Below are 24,718 nucleotides of genomic sequence, written 5' to 3' on the forward strand. Positions count from 1 at the left end.
GGGAAAATCATTTATATAATTATTATAACTGTGGTAAACTTAAAGATGTACTTTTTAAATATACTAAAATTATTTGGGTAATTTAAAACATGAAAGTTTAGGGTTAGGGTTAACATGAAGGTTAATTTTAAAACACTCTTAGCCAATCAAGAAAAATAATTTTGGAAACTAAAATTTTAATATTTTCAAATTTAAAATAAACATTTCAATGCTTTTCAAAGTCTTAGTTTTTTCTTCAAGATTTACTTATGCAAAAGAAAAAAAAACTCATATAAATCTATGATTTGATGCACTATCCCAATGAAGTAGATCTTACTTAACTCCTTTTGATAAAAAATACAGAACAGAGAAAGTTGAAGACTTATCTTAAATCTCACAAAATATGAAATAATCAGAATGGGATTTTAGGGTTTTAGGTTTTCCTTCCTGATTCATTATTGTGAGCCTTTTCTGTGGTTCTTGTTTATGGAGAAATTGAAAAGTAAACAGGTTTAGGGTCTGATGGAGTATATTAATTTTTTTCAGATCACAGGAGATGCACATTCCCAGTTTCTCTTATTGTGTTTGTTTAATATTTCTCTGTGAATCAGCAAGGTTATTTTGTCTCATCTTAGCCAAATCAAATATGAACCCTGTACTTTTCCATTTGTGTTTGAAATTATAGTGAAAGTACTCATATTATAGTGTTTATTGAAGTGAAAACTTCTATGTGATTGTATAAATGCTTAATAGACTTGAAATAAAAGCTGTCAAATTCAAGAATATTTGGAAAGATTGCATGCCTCTTCCCTACCATGTATTTATGGCATATTTTGGGAGAGGGCCAAATTTTTAAATTTAGTTCCATAGTAATAAATTTGCTAAGATTTTTAAGATTTCTCAATTACTGTTATATAAGATCTATGAGAAGCACTTCTTGAATAAATGGTATGTGGAAGTCAACAAGAAAAAAGGTTATTTTATTATACTGTGCCTCTGATTTCAATTTCCTTTTTATCTCTTTGTTTTTATTTTTTTTATGAATTTTAGAGGGCTGCTGAAGTATCAAACTAATTTAGAGACCCACCCTCCTGGCTGCATTAATGCTAATGGAAGCCACTACCAGAATACTCATTTACCAGAGTACCGCCCAGATCATTTTCATGAATCTTTTCCTGGAGGGTTTTCAAAGCCTGATGAACTTCCCCAGAACACATTTGTGAAGATTTGTATGGAAGAGCCCAGGTTCCAAGCTAATTTTCCACAGGTCAGATTAGTCCTATGTCTTTACTGATCTCTGCAAAGTCCATGTTCCCGTAAAAAATTGATCAACATTACATTTAAACATGTTTTTGAAGGTAATAAAGCAATTATTCCTGCAGAAGAGAAGGTTTCAGGCTGTTTCAGTAGTACGCATTGTTATATAATAGGCAGCCTACCGTTCAATGAGATAGACCTATGATATTACAGAATATAGAAAATTCCTGTTTAACTCATCATATGATCTTTGCAAATTGTGGCACTGGTGCTTGCCATAAGAATGGTGGCAAAGATACATTCCTTATACATTGAGAAAAGTAGGTTGAATAAGGAAAATAATAGTGAAAAATCTAGTATTACTAATAATAATATTATAGTATAGTATAATATTATAAACACTAAGCTGTAAAATAAATTTATTGAATGCTTAGTATCATCTGCTAGGGGCTGTGCTAAAATATATTGTATGTTTTTTTAGTATTCACAAGAACTCTTTGAAGCAATTACCATCATCCTTAATTTTCTGATGAGGAAATTATGGTATAATATTATTATGGTATAATATTATGTATAATATTATAAATACTGAGTTGTTATATCAGTTTACTGAAGGCTTGATATTATCTTCTTGGGGCTGTGCTAAAATACATTATATGCATTTTTTAAATATTCACAATAACTCTTTGAAGCAATTATTGTCAGCCTTAATTTTCTGATGAGGAAATTGTGGCTTAAATATGTAAATATAGTCTGACCAACCTCTATAAACTAACATGTAGGAGAAGATTACAAAACCAAATTATCTTGCTCTTGGAAAACTTCTTCCCCACATAGCCAACTGGTAGTTTGGTAAGAGTTATAATCTCCCCTTGAGCTGTGGGAGCTGCCCACGTGGATATTTACACCCTGTATTTTGTGTCTATACCAAACGAAAATTGGGAAATAGTGAAATTGAATGTCTGTTTTAAGAAGAAAGGGGAGTCAAAAGATAGTGATTTGTAGATGCCTTTGGAATGAGTGTGTTAGTCTTGTTTTCTTATTAATAATAATCCCCTAGATTTATTTTAAGCCTTACAATCTTCAGAGCTTTTCTGTCTTCACATAATGCTTTATGTTAGGGAAGGCAGGTATTGTGAGTCCCACTTTACTTGTGTGATGTCCAAAGGCTAAGCGACTGTCCCAAAGTTGCAGCACTTGTCCTGTGATGCTTACTTTGCACACAGTTCCTAACTGTTGGGTTGGCCAAAATATTCATTTGGGTTTTTCTATAAGATGGGAATGCAAAAATCTGAATAAACTTTTTGGCCAACCCAATAAATGTGAGGAGCAGGCATGATTTGCTTGGAAGGAAGGACCTTCTGGAATAACTCTATAGATTAGGTTTTAAAAGGTGACCATGAAAATACATTTGGGTTGGGGACCTCAAAGTTTTGAGGGAGATACAGTGTGTAATTGTAGGAGAAAGGTTGACCACACAGGCTATGCAGTTATCCTGGGATCAGGGTTATGCCTCCAGCATACAGGCAAAATTGTCATGGTTTCCAAATTCTAAATAGTATCTTCTGTTCATATTATATTATGTAAAAGTAAATTGTGAACAACACATGTGGTATGCCCATATTTAAAAATATGTACATGTACACATTTTACATTGGTTATACATTTTGTATATGTGTATTATGCATGCATATTGTGTGCATCAAAAATACCTAGGGTTCTCATTTTTTTAAACAAATATTTGACTGGTACATTTTTTTTACTAAAATACTTCAGATTTACTTCTCTTTCTTCTTCTTTTAGAGAAAGATATTGTATATATGCAACATATATTTCTTGTGGGCCCAGAAGGATATATGAAACAATAAACTACCTGTTAATGGTAGTTATACCCTTGATAGTGGCAAGATAATTTGGTTTTGTATTCTTTTTCTCCTACATGTTAGTTTACAGAGGTTGGTCAGAGTATTTTTACATATTTAAACCACAGTTTCCTCATCAGAAAATTAAGGCTGACAATAATAGCTTCAAAGAGTTATTGTGAATATTAAAAAATGCATATAGTGTATTTTAGCACAGCCCCAAGCAGATAATACCAAGCATTCAATAAACTGATTTTACAACTCAGTATTTATAATATTATAGCATAGGGTAGGGTCCTGACATTACTTTCCCTTCTATTTTATACTTTACCCTTATTTCAATAAGTTGCAGTGAGCATCTGTTGCTTTTTACTCATTTTTCTCTACACTTTGTTATTTCAAATACAGATTAAATTATCATTGCTGCATTATTACTGTAATGTGTCAAATAAGCAGTGAGGCAGGATATAAAGAGTCCTATAACACAAGTATTTCTTAAAGTGTATTTCAAAAATTCTCCATCAGACCTGGCTTTGGATTTCTGGACCTTTGTGCCTATATTGTGCTGAAAGGCTTTACAGGTGTATCCGGAGCAATAAGCCAGTCACCATCATCTCAGTCACAAGTCATCCATCAGATGTCATGGAAATCCGAATGGTCAAAGAAAATTTTAAAGCAAGACCTGGCCAGGTGAGTCAATGTCCAGCAACTTTTAAAATACCTGTATTCTGTTTTTTCAAAATTAGCATTATTAAGATATTTGAACTTCTTTCTTGGTCATTTAAAAGTTGTTTGTTGTTTTTTAGTATATTATTCTACATTGTCCCAGTGTGTCTGCATTAGAAAACCATCCATTTACTCTCACAATGGTAAGAAACTTGTTTTTTGATTTTCTAATGTTTAGAATGAAATGAATCTTTCTCTTTGTGTGTGTGTGCACTCTACCTCATTCTAAAAATCATTCAAGGCTGTCACAATATCCTTAATGTTTAAGTAAACCATCTTTTTACAAGACATATAATTACCTAGACAGAAACTTTGTAACTATTAATTATTTTCTAAAAATTTAAACTTCAGGAAATATTATGTTTAATTTATGAAATATTTTTGATTCAAAATGCAGAAAATTTCCTGAATATTTGGACTCTTCTTTTTATAAAATATGTACCAAATTATAAAATGTGCATGATTTTCTTTAGAGAAATTAAATTTAAGGAACTAGAGTACTGTGGGTTGAGATGGAAGCATAAAAAAATGTTTAGAAAAGAAAAAGCTCAGTGTAATTGGCATCTAGGCTATGTATGGAGAAGGAAAAGGAAAATAAAGTCAGAAAAATAAAATGGAACAAATAATGCAGGGAAATCTAGCTAAATCATGGTATCATCAAATATTGTTAGCCCATTTCCTAATGTTATTTTTTGCCTTATACAAATAGCATGAACTCATTATGAAAAAAGTAAATAATTCAGAAGCGTATAGGATCACATCATAACTCTTCCTCATTACCTCACTCCCAAGTCCTGTTCTTCAGTTTGACAAATAGTCTTACAGATATTTCCTTACATTCTTTGGCATATATGGGTGTCTGCCATTCATTTGCTGGATCCTTTGTTTTAAAGTTTTCTTTTTTCACTCACCAGTAGGTCATAGACAACTTTCCATCTTACTGTATTTGCAAATGCCTCATTATTTTTAATCACTGTATGTCACAGTAGAAACAGTGTAATTTATTTAATATTTTCCATTGATGATGGAGGTTAAGATTTTATTCAGTTTCTAACAAAAGTAACTGAGACAGGGGCCACATGTTTACATGTTAGAATTGAACAAATTATGGGGGGAGGTCCAGAAAAACAGCATGTTGACATGCTAAGGTTTAGAGATGGAGTTCTCCTGGAATTGGCTATGCTGTCTGCAGGTCGCTTCAGTTGTGTCCAACTCTTTGTGACCCCAGGGACTGTAGCCCTCCAGGCCCCTCTGTCCATGGGATTTTCCAGGCAAGAATACTGGAGTGGGTTACCATGCCCTCTCCAGGAGATCTGCCCAACCCAGGACAGAACCCGTGTCTCTTATGTCTCTTGCATTGGCAGACAGTTCTTCATCACTAGCATGACCTGGAAAGCCCCTATTGGAACTGCTGTTAAATGTGATGTATTATTCAAGTTGAAAACTTGGAAACCTTGGCCAAGTTACTTCATCTTTTTTGTACATTCATTTCTTAATGTAATATTATTATGAAAATGGTAGCTATTCACACACACCTTATGAGTTCAAATGAACTACTACAAATAAAGCACGTAGAACACAATCTGGAATGTGAAAAGTATCAAGCATATGTCAATTTATGTTAGCAAGTATTATAATTTTTATTTGCATTGTGAATTTGCCCCTTGAGAGCACGTACTTGTGAAGATGGCTAGACCAGAAACATTTGTATTTAAGGAATAACACAAACCAAGAGAAAGTGTCAAATGTTTAAAGAAAAAGCAGGAGTTATTTATCCAATCCCTTATGATTATACACTGGAGATGAGTAGATTCAAGGGATTAGATGTGGTAGACAGCATCTAAGAACTAGGGATGGAAGTTCATAATATTGAACAGGAGGCAGTGACTAAAACCATCCCAAAGAAAAAGAAATGCAAAAAGACAAAGTGGTTGTCTGAGGAGTCTTAACAAATAGATGAGGAAAGAAGAGAAGTGAAAGGCAAGGAAGTAAAGGAAAACTATACCAAACTGAGAACAGAGTCCCAGAGAATAGAAGGAGAGATAAGAAAGCCTTTTTACATGAACAATGCAAAGAAATAGAGGAAAACGACAGAATGGGAAAGACTTTCTCTTTTTAGAGATCTCTTTTAGAAAACTGGAGATATCAAGGGAACATTTCATGCAAGGATGGGCATGATAAAGGACAGAAATGATAAGGACCTAACAGAAGCAAAAGATATTAAGTAGAGGTGGCAAGAGTACACAGAAGAACTATACAGAAAGGTCTTAATGACCTGGGTAACCATGATGGTGTGATCACTCACCTAGAACCATACATCCTGGGGTGTGAAGGCAAGTGGACCTTAGGAAGCATTACTGTGCACAATGCTAGTGGAAGTAATGGAATTCCAGCTGAGCTATTTAAAATCCTAAAAGATGATGCTGTGAAAATGCTGCACTCAATATGTCAGCAGATTTGGAAAACTCACCAGTGGCCACAAGACTGGAAAAGGTCACTTTCATTCCAGTTCTAAAGAAGAGCACTGCCAAAGAATGTTAAAACTATCGTACTATACTCTATTAATTACCAAATTGTGTTCAAGGACAGAAGAGCCTTGTGGGCTACAGTCCATAGGTCCACAAAGAATTGGACAATACTGAGCAGCTAACACTTTCACTTTCTTTCAGCAAGGTAAAGCTCAAAATCCTTGAAACTAGTCTTAGCAGCACGTGAACTGAGAACTTGCAGGTGTACAAGCTGAGTTTAGAAAAGGCAGAAGAACCAGAGTCAAATTGTAAACATTTGTGGGATCACAGAGAAAGGAAAGGAGTTCCAGAAAAACATCTACTTCTGCTTCATTGACAATAGCCTCTGACTGTGTGGATCAGTTAAAACTGAAAAATTTTTAAAGGGATGGGAATGCCAGACCAACTTATCTGTCTCCTAAAAAACCTGTATGCAGATCAAGAAGCAGCAGTTAGAACAGGACATGGAACAACAGACTAGTTCCCAGTTGGGAAAAGAGTATGTCAAGACTGTATATTGTCACCCTGTTTATTTAACTTATATTCAGAGTACATCATGAAAAAAACTAGACTGGATGAATCACACTCTGGAATCAAGATTGATGGGAGAAATATCAACAACCTCAGGTATGATACCTCTCTAATGGCAGAAAATGAAGAGGAACTGAAGAGGCCCTTGATGAGTATGAAACAGGAGAGTTGACTTAAAATTCAGCATTTGAAAAATGAAGATGTTGGCATATGGTCCCATCACTTCATGGCAAGTAGAAGGGGGAAAAGTAGAAACAGTGACAGATTTTCTTTTGTTGATCTCCAAAATCATTGCCAGTGGTGACTGCAGCCATGAAATTGAAAAGACAGTTTCTCTTTGGAAGAAAAGCTATGACAAACCCAGACAGCATATTAAAAAGCAGAGACCTCACTTTGCTGACAAAGGTCCACATAGTCAAAGCTATGGTTTTTCCAGTAGTCATGTATGGATGTGAGAGTTGGACCATATAGAAGACTGAGCGCTGAAGAATTGATGCCTTCAAACTGTGGTGCTAGAAAAGACGCTTGAGAGTCCCTTGGACAGCAGGGAGATCAAACCAGTCCATCCTAAAGGAAATCAGTCCTGAATATTCATTGAAGCTGAAACTTCAATACTTTGGCCACTTGTTGCGAAGAACTGACTCATTGGAAAAGATCCCAATATTGGGAAAGATTGAAGGCTGGAGGAGAAGAGGGCGGCAGAGGATGAGATGGTTAGGTAGCACCACCAACTCAATGGATATGAATTTGAGCAAACCCTGGGAGATAGTGAAGGATGAGGAAGCCTTGAAATCCCAAGGTGTAGAAATATGACTAACAGGTTCAAAATTTTGCTGTTATTGTTCAGCTGCTCAGTCCTGTCCGACTCTTTCTGTCCCCATGGACTATAGCTCACCAGGCTCTTCTATCCATGGAATTCCCCAGACAAGAATATTGGAGTGGGTTGCCATTTCCTTCTCCATCAGAATGTGTTGGATGAGGCAAAAAGGGTGGATGCCTGGGATTCTGTATCCATCATAGTTTTTCTTTTCTCTTACTTTCTTCAATTAAGACAAGATTTTTCCTTATTCTTTCTGCTGCTTCTACTTCTTCGGTTCTCTTAAAGGAACATGGTTCTCTGAAGATTCCCTAACAAAAACAAGGCAAAAATGACCTAAAATAGTTTGGAATATAGTGCTTACTATATATCACTTAAAAATTCACAATGTCTTTTACCCTGTTAATGGTTTTCAAACATTCTTTAACAGTCCCATTAAATTTTACTCATCCATTTTTTTAACCCATTTTTACTTTCTCACTCTAAGTTCTCTGTCTAAACTAATCTCTTTGCCCTGGGAACCAATTATTGTGCCTTCCATTTATTCACACCCCAAATACCACACGGTCTCTTGACCTTTTCCTCTTATAAGACACTGCATATTCTCTTCAGCAATTAGTGCCATTAAATTACTTGTTTAATGCCTGTCTCTCAGATGCTAAAGAATCTGCCTGCAAGGCAGGAGACCCAAGTTCAATCCCTGGGTTAGGAAGATCCCTTGGAGAAGGGCATGGCAACCAACAACAATATTCTTGCCTAGAGAATCCCTCAGACAGAGGACCCTGGCAAGCTACCGTCCATGGGGTAGCAAAGAATCGGACACAACTGAATGACTAACATTTCCTCCTGGACCGTAACATTCAGGACCCTTTTGAAGGATACATTCATAGTCCAGTGTCTGGTACACAGAGTAACACAATATATATCTGTTGAAAGAGTGAAAAACACTTAATATCTAGTCAGTGTTTGGGACTTACCTTTAGAAATATTTAAAAGATGGATTATCTTGTCCTCTCATCTCTTACTTGAAAGATAAAGGCAGAGAAAAGAAAAAGAGAATTAAGGAGAAGCATATTGAAAAGCAGAGACATTACTTTGCCAACAAAAGTCCGTTTAGTCAAGGCTATGATTTTTCCCGTGGTCATGTATGGATGTGAGAGTTGGACTGTGAAGAAAGCTGAGTGCTGAAGAATTGATGCTTTTGAACTGTGGTGTTGGAGAAGACTCTTGAGAGTCCCTTGGACTGCAAGGAGATCCAACCAGTCCATTCTGAAGGAGATCAGCCCTGGGATTTGTTTGGAGGGAATGATGCTAAAGCTGAAACTCCAGTACTTTGGCCACCTCATGCGAAGAGTCAACTCATTAGAAAAGACTCTGATGCTGAGAGGGATTGAGGGCAGGAGAAAAGGGGGACAACAGAGGATGAGATGGCTGGATGGCATCATGGACTCAATGGACGTGAGTCTGAGTGAGCTCCGGGAGATGGTGATGGACAGGGAGGTCTGGCGTGCTGCGATTCATGGGGTCGCAAAGAGTCGGACAAGACTGAGCAACTGAACTGAACTGAACTGAAGGAGAAGCAAGAAATCCTTTGGCTGACATGACTCTCAGTCAAAGAGCCAGCTTCCAGTCAGATTCTGAGTCTAATCTTTAAGGTCATAATGACTATTTAGCTACAAAAAGGAGCGGGAAATGTACATGTGATGGAGGTGGCTGAGGAAGAACCACCAAAGACAAATGCGGACAGTTTCCTGAGAACATCTGGTCAGAGCCCGCAGGCCATTTTTCACTTCTACTGCCCCATTCTCAGGGCTACCAATGGAAAACTACTTGTTCCTAATTTCTGTTGGTAATTTGACATTTTGAACTGTGGTGCTGGAGAAGACTTTTGAGAGTCCCTTGGGCAGCAAGGAGATCAAACCAGTCAGTCCTAAAGGAAATCAAACTTGAATATTCACTGGAAAGACTGATGCTGAAGGCAAAGCTCCAATACTTTGGCCACCTGGTGAGACGAGCTGATTCATTGGAAAAGACCCTGATGCTTGGAAAGACTGAAGGCAGGAGAAGGGGGCGACAGAGGATGAGAAGGTTGGATGGCATACCAACTCAGTGAACATCACTTTGAACAAACTCCAGGAGATGCTGAAGGACAGGGAAGCTGGTGTGCTGCAGTCCATGGTGTCACAAAAAATCGGACATGACTGAATGACTGAACAACATTTGCCAAATGCTCTCAGTATCTTTAGGTTTTCCTTGCAACCTGTAGGTCAAAATAGATCTTGTCTTTGCAAGTATGTTTTATGTTGACATCCATCCTTGTTTTAAACATTGTTTTTTTTTTTAATATGTCTTGATTATGCCCTATTAAACATCAATTTAAGGTTTGATTGTTTTAAAAATAATTAAATCTTATAGATATTTTAAATTGCAACAATACTTGGCTTCCAAAAGAATTTTCAAGGCATAGGAAGATTCTTTTCATCAGACCATCTGTGTACGATGCATTTTGTGTTGGCTTCGGAAATGACTTATAGCCCTCCTAGATTTGGGGTTTTGCTAGCTGGCTCACTCATACCATCCCCTAAGGGAGTTTCTGTTTTCATAAAAAAGAAAAGCGGTAAATCATCTTGCTGCCTGGAAATGAATTTGAGTAAAGCAAAAACATTTCTGGGCTAAATTTTACATTATGCTATTATGTTAATTTACTGTCTTTTCCTGCCATTTCCTTCTTTTGTACAATTACTTCTGTTTGGCACTTACATGTAAAATGAATGCCTTTCAAGCATTTTCACTGGCTAGTTCCTTTATGGGTTCCTTTAAAATAAAGTAAAACAAAGTGACTTCCCATATGCCAAACCCCACTAAAATTTTATACACATCTTGTGTTTGTCAAGGATAACAGTACCTACTGATTAAATGCCTAAGAGGTTCCTTCTTAAACTTTGAAAATATTACGTTATTTAATTCTTCTACAATTCCAAAGATGTGAATTGTTAACTCTATATGATGCAGAAAATAATGTGACTTGAAAATGTCAAATAACATAATTGATTAGTGACGGACGCAAGGCAGAAACACAGACCTGCCTATCTGAAAGGTGTGTTGCCAGCTATTCCACCCTGGCTGACTCCTGCCTCACTCACTCCTGGCCATGTTCAGCGCATTCTTATTTCTAAAAATCCTGTTGCTTTAGGACATACATGTTGGAGTCAACCAAAAATAATGATTGTTTTAAAAAGAAATTTACTGAAACTATAAAAATGTATTTTCAGGAGAAATATGCAATTGAAAGTTTTATGTGTCTACACTACTCAGCTCTTCTAATATTGTGGAAAGTTGAAAGTCAAGTAAATTCCCCTGCTAGAAAAGTCTAGTACTTACTTTAATATAGTGTGCCAATATAAGGAAAATACAAATATATAAAATATACATTGGTCACAAATTCAAGTTGCTTGGATTTCATCTAAGTTTTAAAATGGAGATTCAGTTCAGTTCAGTTTAGTTGCTCAGTCATGTCTGACTCTTAGCGACCCCATGGACTGCAGCATGCAGGCCTCCCTGTCCATTACCAACTCCTGGAACCTACTCAAACTCATGTCCATTGTGTCGGTGATGTCATCAAACAATCTCAGCTTCTGTCATCCCCTTCTCCTGCTACCTTCAATCTTTCCCAGCATCAGAGTCTTTTCCAGTGTGTCAGTTCTTCACATCAAGTGGCCAAAGTATTGGAGTTTCAGCTTCTACATCGGTTGTTCCAATGAATATTCAGGACTGATTTCCTTTAGGATGGACTGGTTGGATCTCCTTGCAGTCCAAGGAACTCTCAAGAGTCTTCTCCAACACCACAGTTTTAAAGCATCATTTCTTTGGCACTCTCTTTATAGTTCTCTTTATAGTTTAACTCTCCCATCCATAAATGACTACTGGAAAAACCACAGCTTTGACTAGATGGATCTTTGTTGGCAAAGTAATGTCTCTGCTTTTTAATATGCTGTCTAGGTTGGTGGTAGTTTTTCTTCCAAGGAGCAAGTGTCTTTTAATTTCATGTCTGCAGTCACACAATCTGCAGTGATTTTGGAGCCCCCCAAAATAAAGTCTGTCACTGTATCCATTGTTTCCCCTTCTATTTGCCATAACGTGATGGGACCAGATGCCATGACCTTAATTTTCTGAATGTTGAGTTTTAAGCCAACTTTTTCACTCTCCTCTTGCACTTTCATCAAGAGACTCTTTAGTCCTTCTTCACTTTCTGCCATAAGGGTGGTGTCATCTGCCCTAAGGGTGGTGTCATCTGTGTATCTGAGGATATTGATATTTTCCCCAGCAATCTTGATTCCAGCTTGCACTTCATCCAGCCTGGAATTTCTCATGATGTACTCTGCATATAAGTTAAATAAGCAAGTGACAGTAGACAGCCTTGATGTACTCCTTTCCCAATTTGGAACAGTCTGTTTTTCCATGTCCATTTCTAACTGTTGCTTCTCTACTTGCATACAGATTTCTGAGGAGGCAGGTCAGGTGGTCTGGTATTTTCATCTCTTTAAGAATTTTCCACATTTCATTTTGATCCACACAGTCAAAGGCTTTGGCATAGTCAATAAAGCAAAAGTAGATGTTTTCCTGAAACTCTCTTGCTTTTTCAATGATCAGCGGATGTTGAAATTTGATCTCTGATTCCTCTAAGTTTTCTAAATCCAGCTTGAACATCTGGAAGTTCAAGGTTCATATACTCTTGAAGCCTGGCTTGGAGAATTTTGAGCATTACTTTACTAGTGTGTGAGATGAGTGCAATTGTGTGGTAGTTTGAGCTTTCTTTGGCATTGCCTTTCTTTGGGATTGGAATGAAAACTGACCTTTTCCAGTCCTGTGGCCACTGCTGAGTTTTCCAAACTTGCTGGTATATTGAGTGCAGCACTTTCACAGCATCATCTTTTAGGATTTGAAATAGCTCAACTGGAATTCCATCACCTCCACTAGCTTTGCTTGTAGTGATGCTTTCTAAGGCCCACTTGACTTCACAGTCCAGGATGTGTGGCTCTAGGTGAGTGATCACACCATTGTGATTATCTGGGTTATTAAGATCTTTTTTGTACAGTTCATCTGTGTATTCGTGCCACCTCTTCTTAATATCTTCTGCTTTTGTTAGGTCCATACTGTTTCTGTCCTTTATTGTGCTCATCTTTGCATGAAATGTTCCCTTGGTATCTCTAATTTTCCTGAAGAGATCTCCAGTCTTTCCCATTCTATTGTTTTCCTCTATTTCTTTGCATTGATTGCCGAGGAAGGCTTTCTTATCTCTTCTTGCTATTCTTTGGAACTCTGCATTCTAATGGGTATATCTTTCTTTTCTCCTTTGCCTTTAGCTTCTCTTCTTTTCTCAGCTCTTTGTAAGGCCTCCTCAGACAGCCATTTTACCTTTCTGTATTTCTTTTTCTTGGGGATAGTCTTGATCACTGCCTCTTGTACAATGTCACGAACCTCCGTCCATAGTTCTTCAGGCACTCTATCTATCAGATCTAATCCCTTGAATCTGTCACTTCTGCTGTGTAATTGTAAGGGATTTGATTTAGGTCATACCTGAATGGTCTAGTGGTTTTCCCTACTTTCTTCAATTTAAGTCTGAATTTTGCAATCAGGAATTCTTATTTTTGCTGACTGTATAGAGCTTCTCCATCTTTGGCTGCAAAGAATAAAATCAGTCTGATTTCAACATTGACCATCTGGTGATGTCCATGTGTAGAGTCTTCTCTTGTGTTGTTGGAAGAGAGTGTTTGCTATTACCAGCGTGTTCTCTTGGCAAAACTCTGTTAGCCTTTGACTTGCTTCATTTTGTACTCCAAAGCCAAATTTTCCTGTTACTCCAGGTAACTCTTGGCTTCCTACTTTTGCATTCTAATCCCCTATGATGAAGAGGACATATTTTTGGGGTGTTAATTCTAGAAGGTTTTTTAAGGCTTCATAGAAATGGAGATTATGCTTTTACAACTGAAAATGGGAAAAAGTTGGTGCAAAGATAAGGTACAGAAGCACTGTAGTATTTTTCATAATTTCAGTCAAAATAAAGCTAAGTTTTGAGCACCGGTTTAATAGAAAACCAAAGATTGGAGTTTTCATTACTTAAAGTGCTTCATCATTTCTTATACTTGACATTGACTTTGCTACATAAAGAAGGCATGCTAATTTGGTCGGTCTTTTCAGAATGTTGTGATTGTTTTTTGCTACAGCACTTGCCTTCTCTCAGGGTACAACCAGCAGGCATATGTTTGGTGACTAAAGTTGATGGAGATCAGAGTGTGTTGTGTAGACCATAGATTTTGGAATCCTGAACAACTTGGATTAGATGCACCACTTACTAGTACTATGATCTTGGACAAGATAATTAACACACTTATCCTCTGTTTACTTCTTTACAAAACATGGATAATAATAATAACCGGAGCTCAGCATTCAAAAAACTAAGATCATGGCATCTAGTCACATCACTTCTTGGCAAATAAATAGGGAAACAATGGAAACAGTGACAGACTTCATTTTCTTGGGCTCCAAAATTACTGCAGACAGTGACTACAGCCAAGAAATTAGAAGACGCTTGCTCCTTGGAAGGAAAGCTATGACAAACCTAGACAGCATATTAAAAAGCAGAGACATTACTTTACCAATAAAGGTCTGTCTAGTCAAAACTATGGTTTTTCCAGTAGTCATTTATGGATGTGAGAGTTGGACCAAAAAGAAGGCTGAGTGCCAAAGAATTGATGCTTTGAACTGTGGTGTTGGAGGAGACTCTTGAGAGTCCTTTGGACTGCTGGGAGATCCAACCAGTCTATCCTGAAGGAAATCAGTCCTGAGTGTTCATTGAAAGGACTGATGCTGAAGCTGAAACTCCAAGACTTTGGCCACCTGATGAGAAGAGCTGACTCATTTGAAAAGATCCTAATGCTCAGAAAGATTGAAAATGGGAGGAGAAGGGGATGACAGAGGATGAGATGATTGGATGACATCACCGACTCAATAGACATGAGTATGAGCAAACTCTGGGAGATAGTGAATGACAGGGGAAACCTGTTTTGCTGCAGTTCATGGGGTCTCAAAGTGTTGGACATGACTCAGTGACTGAATAACAATGTAGCTCTGAATATGAATTTAAAAGATTTAACCAAGTGCCAAGTGTGGTGCTTGGTACACAGTAAGTTCTCAGTCAGTTAGAAATTGTTATGATTTTTTTTTCTGATAATGACTGACCAATCAAAATGGAATTAAATTGATTTTTTTTTTTTGCTTCTTTCTCCATCATGAAATAACTGATTGAGCTATGACCACAGAGTGGTTTAGAAACAGTCATTTGAAGGACTGGTGGTGCCTCTTGTGGTTTACTAGCCCTTAGGATTGGATGTTTCAGGTTGGGCTTCCAGGAAAACAGATTGGGAGTAGAGATTTGCATGCCAGAAATTTGTCAGGGAGTGTGCTTAGATCAAGAGCTTCCTAGGTGGCGCTAGTAGTAAGACCCTGCCTAGCAATGCAGGAGGCATAAGACACATGGGTTCTATCCCTGGGTCAGGAAGATTCCCTGATGGAGGGCATGCCAAGCCACTCCAGTATTCTTGCCTGGAAAATCCCATGGACAGAGGAGCCTGTTAGGCTATAGTCCTTGGAGTTGCAAAGATTTGGACATGACTTGGGTGACAGCGTGCCCGCACACACAGGCACAGGTCCACATGTGGTAAGGAGTGAGGGACAGACGAGGCAAGATAAAAGTTCAGCTGTGATGTAGATGCGACAGAGGCCTCAGCAGGTCACACAGGAGCTCTGGGGGCAGGGGAACATGATAGTCCTGAACTGTCCTTTCTTGAAGTCAGGAGGACAAATCCTTATACTCCCAAATTACAGTCCTTGGATTTGATGCTTAGACATGGGTGGAGAAGCTTTCTGCTGTGAATGGTGATTCCTCGGGAGAGTCTCAGAAGTGAACTCAGCAGACAACACTTTTTAGCAGCTAGGAGATAGGGGAGATGAGAGTTTTAATCCTGGAAACTGGCCAAAGGGAGAAGGGAGGAGGACCTGAACAGTGCAGCAGTTTCCACTATACGGGACACTTAGATGTTGTTGTTGTTCAAGTGCCAAGTCGTGTACAGCTCTCTGCAACCCCATGAACTGCAGCACGCCAGGCCTCCCCATCCCTCACCATCTCTCAGTGTTTGCCCACGCCCATGTCCATTGAGTCGGTGATGCCATCCAGCCATCTCATCCTCTGTCACCCTCTTCTCCTCTGCCTTCAGTCTTTCCCTGTGTGAGGGTCTTATCCAATGAATTGGATCTTCACATCAGATGGCCAAAGTATTGGAGCCATGCAGGAGACCCACATTTGATCCTTGGCTCGGGAAGATCCTCTGAAGAAGGAAATGGCAGCCCACTTCAGTATTCTTGTCTGGAGAATTCCATGGACAGAGGAGCCTGGCGGGCTACAGTCCATAGGGTCGCAAAGAGTAGGACACAACTGAGTGACTAGCAGATAGATATATTTAAATTTATGTATTAAAATATACCTTTTGTGAGATAATTCTATTTTCAAAACTTAAACTTGAGACACGTATAAATTCTAGTTTATTGAAAGTTCTTGAACTTTAAAAATGTGTAGTCCAAACAGCAGATTGACTTGTTCTGCTGTCGGGGAAGAGGTACCTAAAGCATAAATTATTTAGAGGATCAAAGAAACCAAAGTAACACAGTTGATGACAAAGTTGAAGTCAAAATTCAAGGTTTCTGGTTTTTCTCCATCTTTCAGTCTTTATTAGCTTAAAATCTTGGGTAGAATTCTTATTTTATTTTTGACCAACTAGTTGGTCTCTTAAGTGTCTTCTAGCTGTTCTCTGTAATTACCTAAGTTTGGATTTTCTACCAAAACAAATGCATTAAGGAATGCTCTCATCTAATTTGAAGCATAAATCAGAGATAGTTTTAAAAAGCCCAAACTTAAGAAAGCATGAAACCTATTGCTTACTACTGAGTGAAATATCTCTTAGTATTTAACTGAGGTAGATATTAATTATTATTAATTTTATGTGAATTCTCAAAGAATATAGAATATGACTTTTATAGTAGTAAGTGATTAAAGTTTTCATAATATCTCTATATCCTTTCATTATTGTTTTTATCCAAAATTACACATGTGCTTTCCTGACATCTGTATTCTAAGTTGTATGATTCATTATTTTTAAGCTTGGATAACCTGATTTCACATATTTTTCCATGAGTCACAGGAAAGTCTAGTTGTTAGTTTGTTATTGTCTGTACTTTTACATAGCATGCCTGCATTTCCCATCATTTTTCTGCTTTTTGTTTTTCATCTTTCATCCAGTCGCTTGGGTTTAGTCTTTCCCATTTTCAGTGAAAACCAGACAAGAATGGCCATGGATTTCTTAAGACTGGCAAACTATTTTTTTATTATTTATTTAACTCCATGGATTTAAATAAAACCAGAAAGTCTTCATCAGTTGTTTTGATCTTGGGTCTTGGTCTCATCCATTTGACTCTTAAAATTTGCTTTTCTCTAGGGCTTAACAAATCTTTTGCTTAGATACATTAGAAACTCAGCTGAGATAGATGACAGATTAGCAAGGCAACAGTGTGTCTGAAACATAGAGCAGGCACGGTGATAGGAATCGCTCCAGAAGGTCACTAGTGTTCAGGAAACTTAACAGGGTATCTGAATTCTCTGAAAAGTTGACATTATCTAATTGTTTTAGTTTGACTTCTTTCCTGGAGAAAATATTCTTTCGGTGCCTGATATGAGCCTGCATGATATATGAACTCAAATAGGTCAGTTATGCAGAGCAAACCTGTTGTTTAATATTAAACTTGATTTATTCAGTTGGTATTTTTGAATACTTTCTTTTACTTAGGTACCAAAGAGAAAATGATCAATAAGATCCTTTCTTGACTTCAGATCTCCTTTCAGCTACTGCCCCATATCTCACTTCTTTAATTCTTCTCCTCTTATTCTCTTAAATCCATCAACTTTTGCCCATACCACTCAACTTAAACATTGAGGTCAACAATGCCCATGTTATTTCTAGGTCCAAGGGTCATTTCCCAGTCCTCAATTGGATTCACCTTTCAGCACCATTTGGCCCAGCTGATCACTTCTTTACTGACACACTGCTTTCATTTTGCTTCCAGGATATTCACTCACCTGGTTTATGTTCTAGGTTTCCAGATACTTTTACTCAGTTTTCTTTCTTTTTTTTTTGCTATTCCTCATCATCCCATGACCTCTAAGTATAAGAACATTCCAGTGTCCATTCCTTGAATTTCTTTTCCTCTCCAGCTAGATTCATTTCTTTAATGGTCTTATCTAATCTTGATGTATCTGTATACTATCATCTTCCAAATTTATATCTCCAGCCCAGGCCCCACCTCTGAAATTCAAGAACCTATATTCAGTTGTCTACAAGGAACTTCCACTTGGGTGTCTAACAGACATCATGAATTAACATTTCTAAAATTGAACTAATCTTTACTTATCTTCGCCTACTTCAGTTAATACCAGCTCAGTTGTCCAGGTTACTTAAGTTGAAAATCTGGACATCGTTCTTGACTTTTGTCTTTTTTTTTTTTTAAAGCATAGTCAACAGTCCACCCACAGATTTTCTTGGTTCTACCTCCAGAGTCTATTCAGTGTTTCTGTGGCTGTCACCCAGGTCCTGTCTACGACTCTCTCAGTAGCCTCCTGGTGGCTCTCCATCCATCTGCCTTACTCACCTATCGTTTAATCTTAACAAGCAACCAGGGTGATCATTTTGAAGTGATAACCAGATCATGTCATTTTTCTGTTCAAACACCAGGCAGTTCTCACCTTGAGTTATAGTTGATATCTGTTGACTTGTATCTGTATGTGTGGTGTGTGTGTGTGTGTGTGTGTGAGTGAGTGAGTTGGGGAGGTCAGAGATCAGTGTGTCTGGAATACACTAAGACAAAGGAAAGATGGTAGGAGATAAGGCCAGAGAAGTCATGAGGAGTCAGAGTTGGTATGTTTATATAACACTGCAAGGGCTTTCGCTTTTACTTTAAGAGAAGAAGGAGCCAATGGAGGTCTCTGGGTGGAGGAAGGAGGTCACCTGGCTTACTTTTTAACAGGGTCACTCCAGCTGCTGTGTTAAGATGAAGGGAGAAAGGAGCAGAGCAGAGGACCAGTTGGGAGGCTGCTGAGGTCATCCACCCGGGGTATGACGATGGTCAGAGTGGAGCTGGTGGCAGTTCCTGATTTATTTGAAAGTTAAAGTTAGCAGGATTTCTTGTTAGACTGGGTATGTGAAGGACATAGAAGAATTAAGGTTTTGTTTTATTTGCTTTGGTCTGAGCAACTGGAGCTGCACTAACTAAGATAGGGAGGGCTGTGGAGAGAGCAGGTTATGATGAGGATTTATAGAGCTCAGTTTGGGAGGTGTAAATGTGAAACGGCACTTAGGCTACTTGTATTAAATCTTTCCTGAGCAAGTGAATGACGTCTCAGCGCTACTTTCCACGGTATGGGTTGTTCCTGCATCCTGAGCCCTTTTTGGCCCACCTCTGCTGGTCCAACTGGTGTTTGGTGTTCTGGGGATAGAGTTGCCTGGCTTGTGCTTGGGGTGAGGTAATCTGGGGACACCAAGTTATCCCCATACACAGACATGGACACTTCTCTTTTTTAAAAAATGATATAAATCCAAGCTCAGCTTTCTCCTATTGTCTCTTTAAGACTTGAGTTTCTCCAAACTTATGTAGGAAGGATGGACTTTGTTCTCAAGGTGGTCCCCTTTATGAAGATAGTGGGATTTCAGCTCTGAAATATGTTTCAGTCAGTTCCCAAACCACCATCTCATCCACATTTTATCTTTCAAAATATGCTTACATCTTTCCATTGTTGGTATTGTTCCCCGTGTATTGTCTATATTTTTATATTCTTAAACTATTATCTTAGTGGGTTTTTTTTTTTTGAGAGAGTTGAGATAATATACACATTCCGTCGAAGTTAGCGAAAATCTCATTTACATACATTTCCAGGAGCTTTCTGTTTAATATTTAGCATATTTTCTCATGTAAATATATGACTAAATACTAATTTTTCCTTCAAGTAAAACAGTAAATATGGAAATGTTATTTTTGTCAAAATGTTTAGAGTCAAGATGTTACACTAACTATGATGGATTTTTCACTTTTGGCTCATTATCTCCTGTCTTGCTTTTAGAACAGTCCTCATTTGTGAAATTATAGGAGCTCCTATAACTTTGTAATACTTAAAACATATATGTTGAATGAATACATTTTAGAAGACTCGCCCATTGTTGAAGTCCTTATTCATTCTCAGGTTAATTCTCCAATGTTACATTAACTGATACGTGAATGCATATCTGCTGAGCATAAGATGATGTGGAAGATACAATGATTTAGAAAGAATTCTTGATCTCAAGACACTTACGTCTATTAATACCAGAAAAAAAATTACATCAAATTAAAGAAGTGGAATCATCATAAAGCATGTAAAAATCAAGTAATTTGGAATTTCAGGGAAGTTAAGAATTTTTATAGCATGGGAAATGAGATTTCTTCATGAAAATGGTGGCCTTTGAAATAAGTCTTAAAGAATTGCTAGTGTTCAGTATGAGAAATGGGAATGAAGTCATTATTAACAGAATGTGGGGAAATGAAGAAACAAGAAAATATACTAGTTGCTCCATGTTGGTTTAGCTGGGTTAGGGTGAATCAAAGAGAAACAATGGAATATAAAACTGGAAAGGCTTTGGAACAAATGTGGTTGGTCATAGACTGTAGGAAAGAAAGAATACGTGGGTTTTCCCATGAAAGTGTTAGTTGCTCAGTAATGTCCTACTCTTTGGGACCACATGTACTATAGCCCACAAGGCTCCACTGTCCATGGAATTCTCTATGCAAGAATACTAGGGTTGCCATCCCCTTCTCCAGGGGATCTTCCCCACCCAGGGACTGAACCCAGGTCTCATGCACTGCAGGCAGATTCTTTATCACCTGAGCCACCAGGGAAGCCTATAAAATGTATTTTTCTATAGAAGGACACGAAAGGTTAATCAATAGGAGACTGCTATAATCAGACATTTTCTTTGGTAGTATGATTTGAAAGAACTTGAAGGTTGATTGAATTCTAGCAGGAAGAGAAATACCTGGCAGTACTCTGAGATTTGAACCTCTTTTCTGGTAGGATGTAGGTTCTATGTCCAGATCTATGGGAATTAGAGATAATTTGGAAAATAAGATAATAGTGATTTTGGATGTGTTACAATTTAGAGCGAATTTCAGGTGGAAATTATCTAGCAGGCATAGAAAATGTGAAGCTAGAGCTTTGGAAAAGAGATTTAAAAATAAAGATGTGACAATAATGATTAAAGAACATCATATTCTGTGATCATTTTCTCTGGTTTAAGATATTTGTTACATTAAAAATTTAATGCTTACTATAATAACATGCATTTTAGAATTATTTTTATTATTTATTGCAAACCTCTTGATTTAAAAAGAAACCCATTGTGGCTTTTAAATTTCTTTTCCATGTTGGATAAATTCTTGTGCAGTGACATCATTTTTACATTTTGTTCTCAAATGTAAGATGATTATGTAATATCTGTTTATATTTTTGTGGGACAGTTATAAAATCATTAGTCATTTGAGCACATTAGAAACCCAATGTCATTTTGAACAAATAATTTGAAGAAAAGGTTTGTTTTTCTCCAGGATATCAAAGCACACATTCTTCCAGGGCTGTTGTTGCAAATTCTGTCACTTTATCTGCTACTGCTAAGTCGCTTCAGTCATGTCCAACTCTGTGCGACCCCATAGATGTCAGTCCACCAGGCTCCCCCGTCCCTGGGATTCTCCAGGCAAGAACACTGGAGTGGGTTGCCATTTCCTTCTCCAATGCAGGAAAGTGAAAATTGAAAATGAAATAGCTCAGTCGTGTCCAACTCTTAGCGACCCCATAGACTGCAGCCCACCAGGCTCCTCTGTCCATGAGATTTTTCCAGGCAAGAGTACTGGAATGGGGTGCCATTGCCTTCTCCTTGTCACTTTATCTACTTCTCCTTAAACTAAGTGATGACTATTCTGCTACTTACATTAAGGTCAACATCAGCCATACTCCATTCTCTTCCCCTAGGAAACTTAAGTGAGACTAAAGTATGACTGAGCAATTCTTTGATGTTTATATTTTAGAGAGATGTTGTGGGGAGGGGGGTGGAAGGGGGGTTCATGTTTGGGAACGCATGTACACCCGTGGTGGATTCATGTCAATGTATGGCAAAACCAATACAGAATTGTAAAGTAAAATAAAAAACAAATATTAATTAATTAATAAAAAAAAAATTAAACTTTTAAAAATTTTAAAATCATAAACATTAAAAAGCATAATTTTTAAATAAATGTGTATGAAATGAGTTATTTTCTCTGTCTTCAATTTACCTCCCAGGAGCTAATATTTTTTAAATATATTATATATTCTCATTAATGTATTTCTGTGTATTGAAGAAGAATACTAATATCTGTTTTTATTTTAATAATGTGAACTTTATTACATATATTTTCCTTCAATGTTTTTAACTAAAAATTTGTCATCACCATATTTCTTTATAACGTTCTAAGAGAAGACAACCATAGATATGAATATTATTTATTCCCTTTCAGAAGTTTTCTAAGCAACTTTAAAAAGACAGTGAAACAACATTAAAGAATCTCTACACTGCTTTAGACAACATCAGTGAATCCGAACATTATTTGTGGAAAGCCACTAACATGTGATTCTAAGATTTTCAGTCGTTGTTTCAAAACACATATGCAGAAGTCATTCTGTGTGCTATTCTGTTCTGGCCTTTAAATTTAGGGTGATGTGATTGGGAAAAGACTCTGTTAAAATCTATCTTCTTAATTCCTAGCAAGTTTGAGGAAGTATCAGTAATTTATAATGGCATTATTCCCAAGAATTTGGGAGAAACAATATTGAGTTTCCTCTACTCACAACTAGATCAGCTTTTAAAGCTGTCCTGATGCATTCGGCCAGCGTTTAGAAGAGGGAGGTTTAAAGGCTACTACATGACATGAGGTAATGTTAAAACCATATGTAGTTATCATTCATAGGATCTGCACTGAAAGAATAGAACAGAGATGTGAATATTTGGCAAAATGCACATTTCCTTTAGAATATATTGTAAGGTTAAATCAAGCCAGATGCACACTCAGACATACAAAGACTAACTTTGTTGCTCCCTCTTCTGTCTTCTTGGCTTAAGTCTTCTTTTCATAACCTGAGATTTAATTCACAGTAAGGGAAACATCAAGAGACATGTGGACAATCAGATTGGTGGCCTAGAACTCTGCTGAGAGCCTTGCTTTCTGGCGGCTACAGCTTTTACTCCATAGAGGCTCTGGCCGGCATTAAGTAGTGTGAAGCCAAAGTGATGGGTGGTCTTTAGACATCACATCATTTTGTTTGGAGATTTACTAATGACAAAACTGATTGGAGTTATTAAAAACTAGAATGTAATTTAAGAGTCAAATTTATTAGAGTCAAAATTATAAATAGAATAATATACTTTTAATAGTATCAATATATTTAAATAGTATAATTTTTATAATATTTTGATGTGTTTCAATATTTTAAACTACTATTCATAGAAATAATCCTATTAGAAACACTGACTGTCAAATTGTGGTTTGGAAATTCCAAGTTACAATAGATCTCAACCCTGAACATGTGCTTTTTAGTTTATAATTGTCATGAACAGATGATGAATACCTAACTATTTATTTAGTGTTTTCATTGACTTCCAATCTGTTGTTCTTCTCTGATGAGTTTTTACATTATCTCCATGGTGTCTTCACCTTCCTCTATTTCTTTTCTTTAGAGCATCCTTATGTGACCTGTATTAACTGGTCAACACAGTGAGCTTGAGGATCTTCAACTTGCTTCATGTAGCCCATTCTGTATTACAGGGCTCTCAGAGCCACTGCCATCTTCTTTTAGTGCTTCAACTTAAGCCCACATTTTTCTTTAATTTATATTGTTGTACATTGATTCTAAGAGCTTCTCCAGTAGCTCAGCTGTGAAGAATTCACCTGCAATGCAGGAGAAGCGCAGGAGACCAGGGTTCAATCCCTGGGTTGAGAAGATGCCCTAGAGAAGGAAATGGCAACCCACTCCAGTATTCTTGCCTGGGAATCCCATGGATAGAGGAGCTTGGCAGACTACAGTCCATGGGGGTTACAAAGAGTTGGGCAGGACTTATTGACTAAACAACAACACATTGATTCTACTCATCTTCAACAAATCCTTTTTTATTCTTCTACTCCATTTGATTTCTCATGCAATCCTTACCCATTTTCCATATCTTTGCTTTAGTGGAGACAGTGGCCTGCCACAGTTAAGAAGTGTATAGTCAGACAGACCTGGATCCAAACTCTGTCTTGGATCTACTCTACTCAGTTTTCTTAACCTTATAAGACGACTCACCAGGGTTATCGTGAGCTTTTAGAAATGAACTTGGCAGGGCCTTTGGCCCATGGTACTCAATGAACACTGCAGTCACATGCACATAATCCCTTACCCATAACTCTGCTAGATGTATTTTCAGAATTCAGAATTTCGAGGCTTTTTAAAAAATAAAAAGTATACATATTTAATATATTACATAAGATCTTTAACAGGATATAAGGCAGCATTTTTAAACAAATGAGTATTTCATTAGGAAAGTACTTCTGTATAAAAGTTCATTAACCTCACATCATTACCTTCCCATCAATTCAGTTGGATAGTACCACCAAATGGGCCATTTAAAAAAAATCATTTTTGAGAAATTTTGAATTTTAGAATTGTGGAAAGAGATTGGGATTCTTAAGAGGAGATTCTGCATTTTCTTATTGTGAACTGAAAATTATTCTCCCATTTTTGCTATGTGGCTATTTTCTCTATTTCCTAAACATGGGACCACAGACACTTTTTCTTACCTCCAGTACCACAGTTCACTCTCTTTTCCAGGTGCCCTTAC

The 24,718-nt window shown here is 37.3% G+C and overlaps 1 protein-coding gene across 2 annotated transcripts in view; it reads left to right on the plus strand.

The window, feature by feature from the left end:
* The window catches only part of NOX4 (NADPH oxidase 4), a 180,071-nt gene that overhangs the window by 73,072 nt on the left and 82,281 nt on the right, over positions 1 to 24,718 (plus strand). For both annotated transcript variants that reach the window (XM_040256520.1, XM_040256521.1), the window contains 3 exons: positions 1,030 to 1,246; positions 3,624 to 3,788; positions 3,905 to 3,967. In XM_040256520.1, the coding sequence (XP_040112454.1) occupies positions 1,030 to 1,246; positions 3,624 to 3,788; positions 3,905 to 3,967 (445 nt within the window). The remainder of the gene's footprint in view (positions 1 to 1,029; positions 1,247 to 3,623; positions 3,789 to 3,904; positions 3,968 to 24,718) is intronic.

Source organism: Oryx dammah, unplaced genomic scaffold (genome assembly GCF_014754425.2).
Source record: "Oryx dammah isolate SB20612 unplaced genomic scaffold, SCBI_Odam_1.1 HiC_scaffold_15, whole genome shotgun sequence".
Classification (NCBI taxonomy): Eukaryota; Metazoa; Chordata; class Mammalia; order Artiodactyla; family Bovidae; genus Oryx; species Oryx dammah.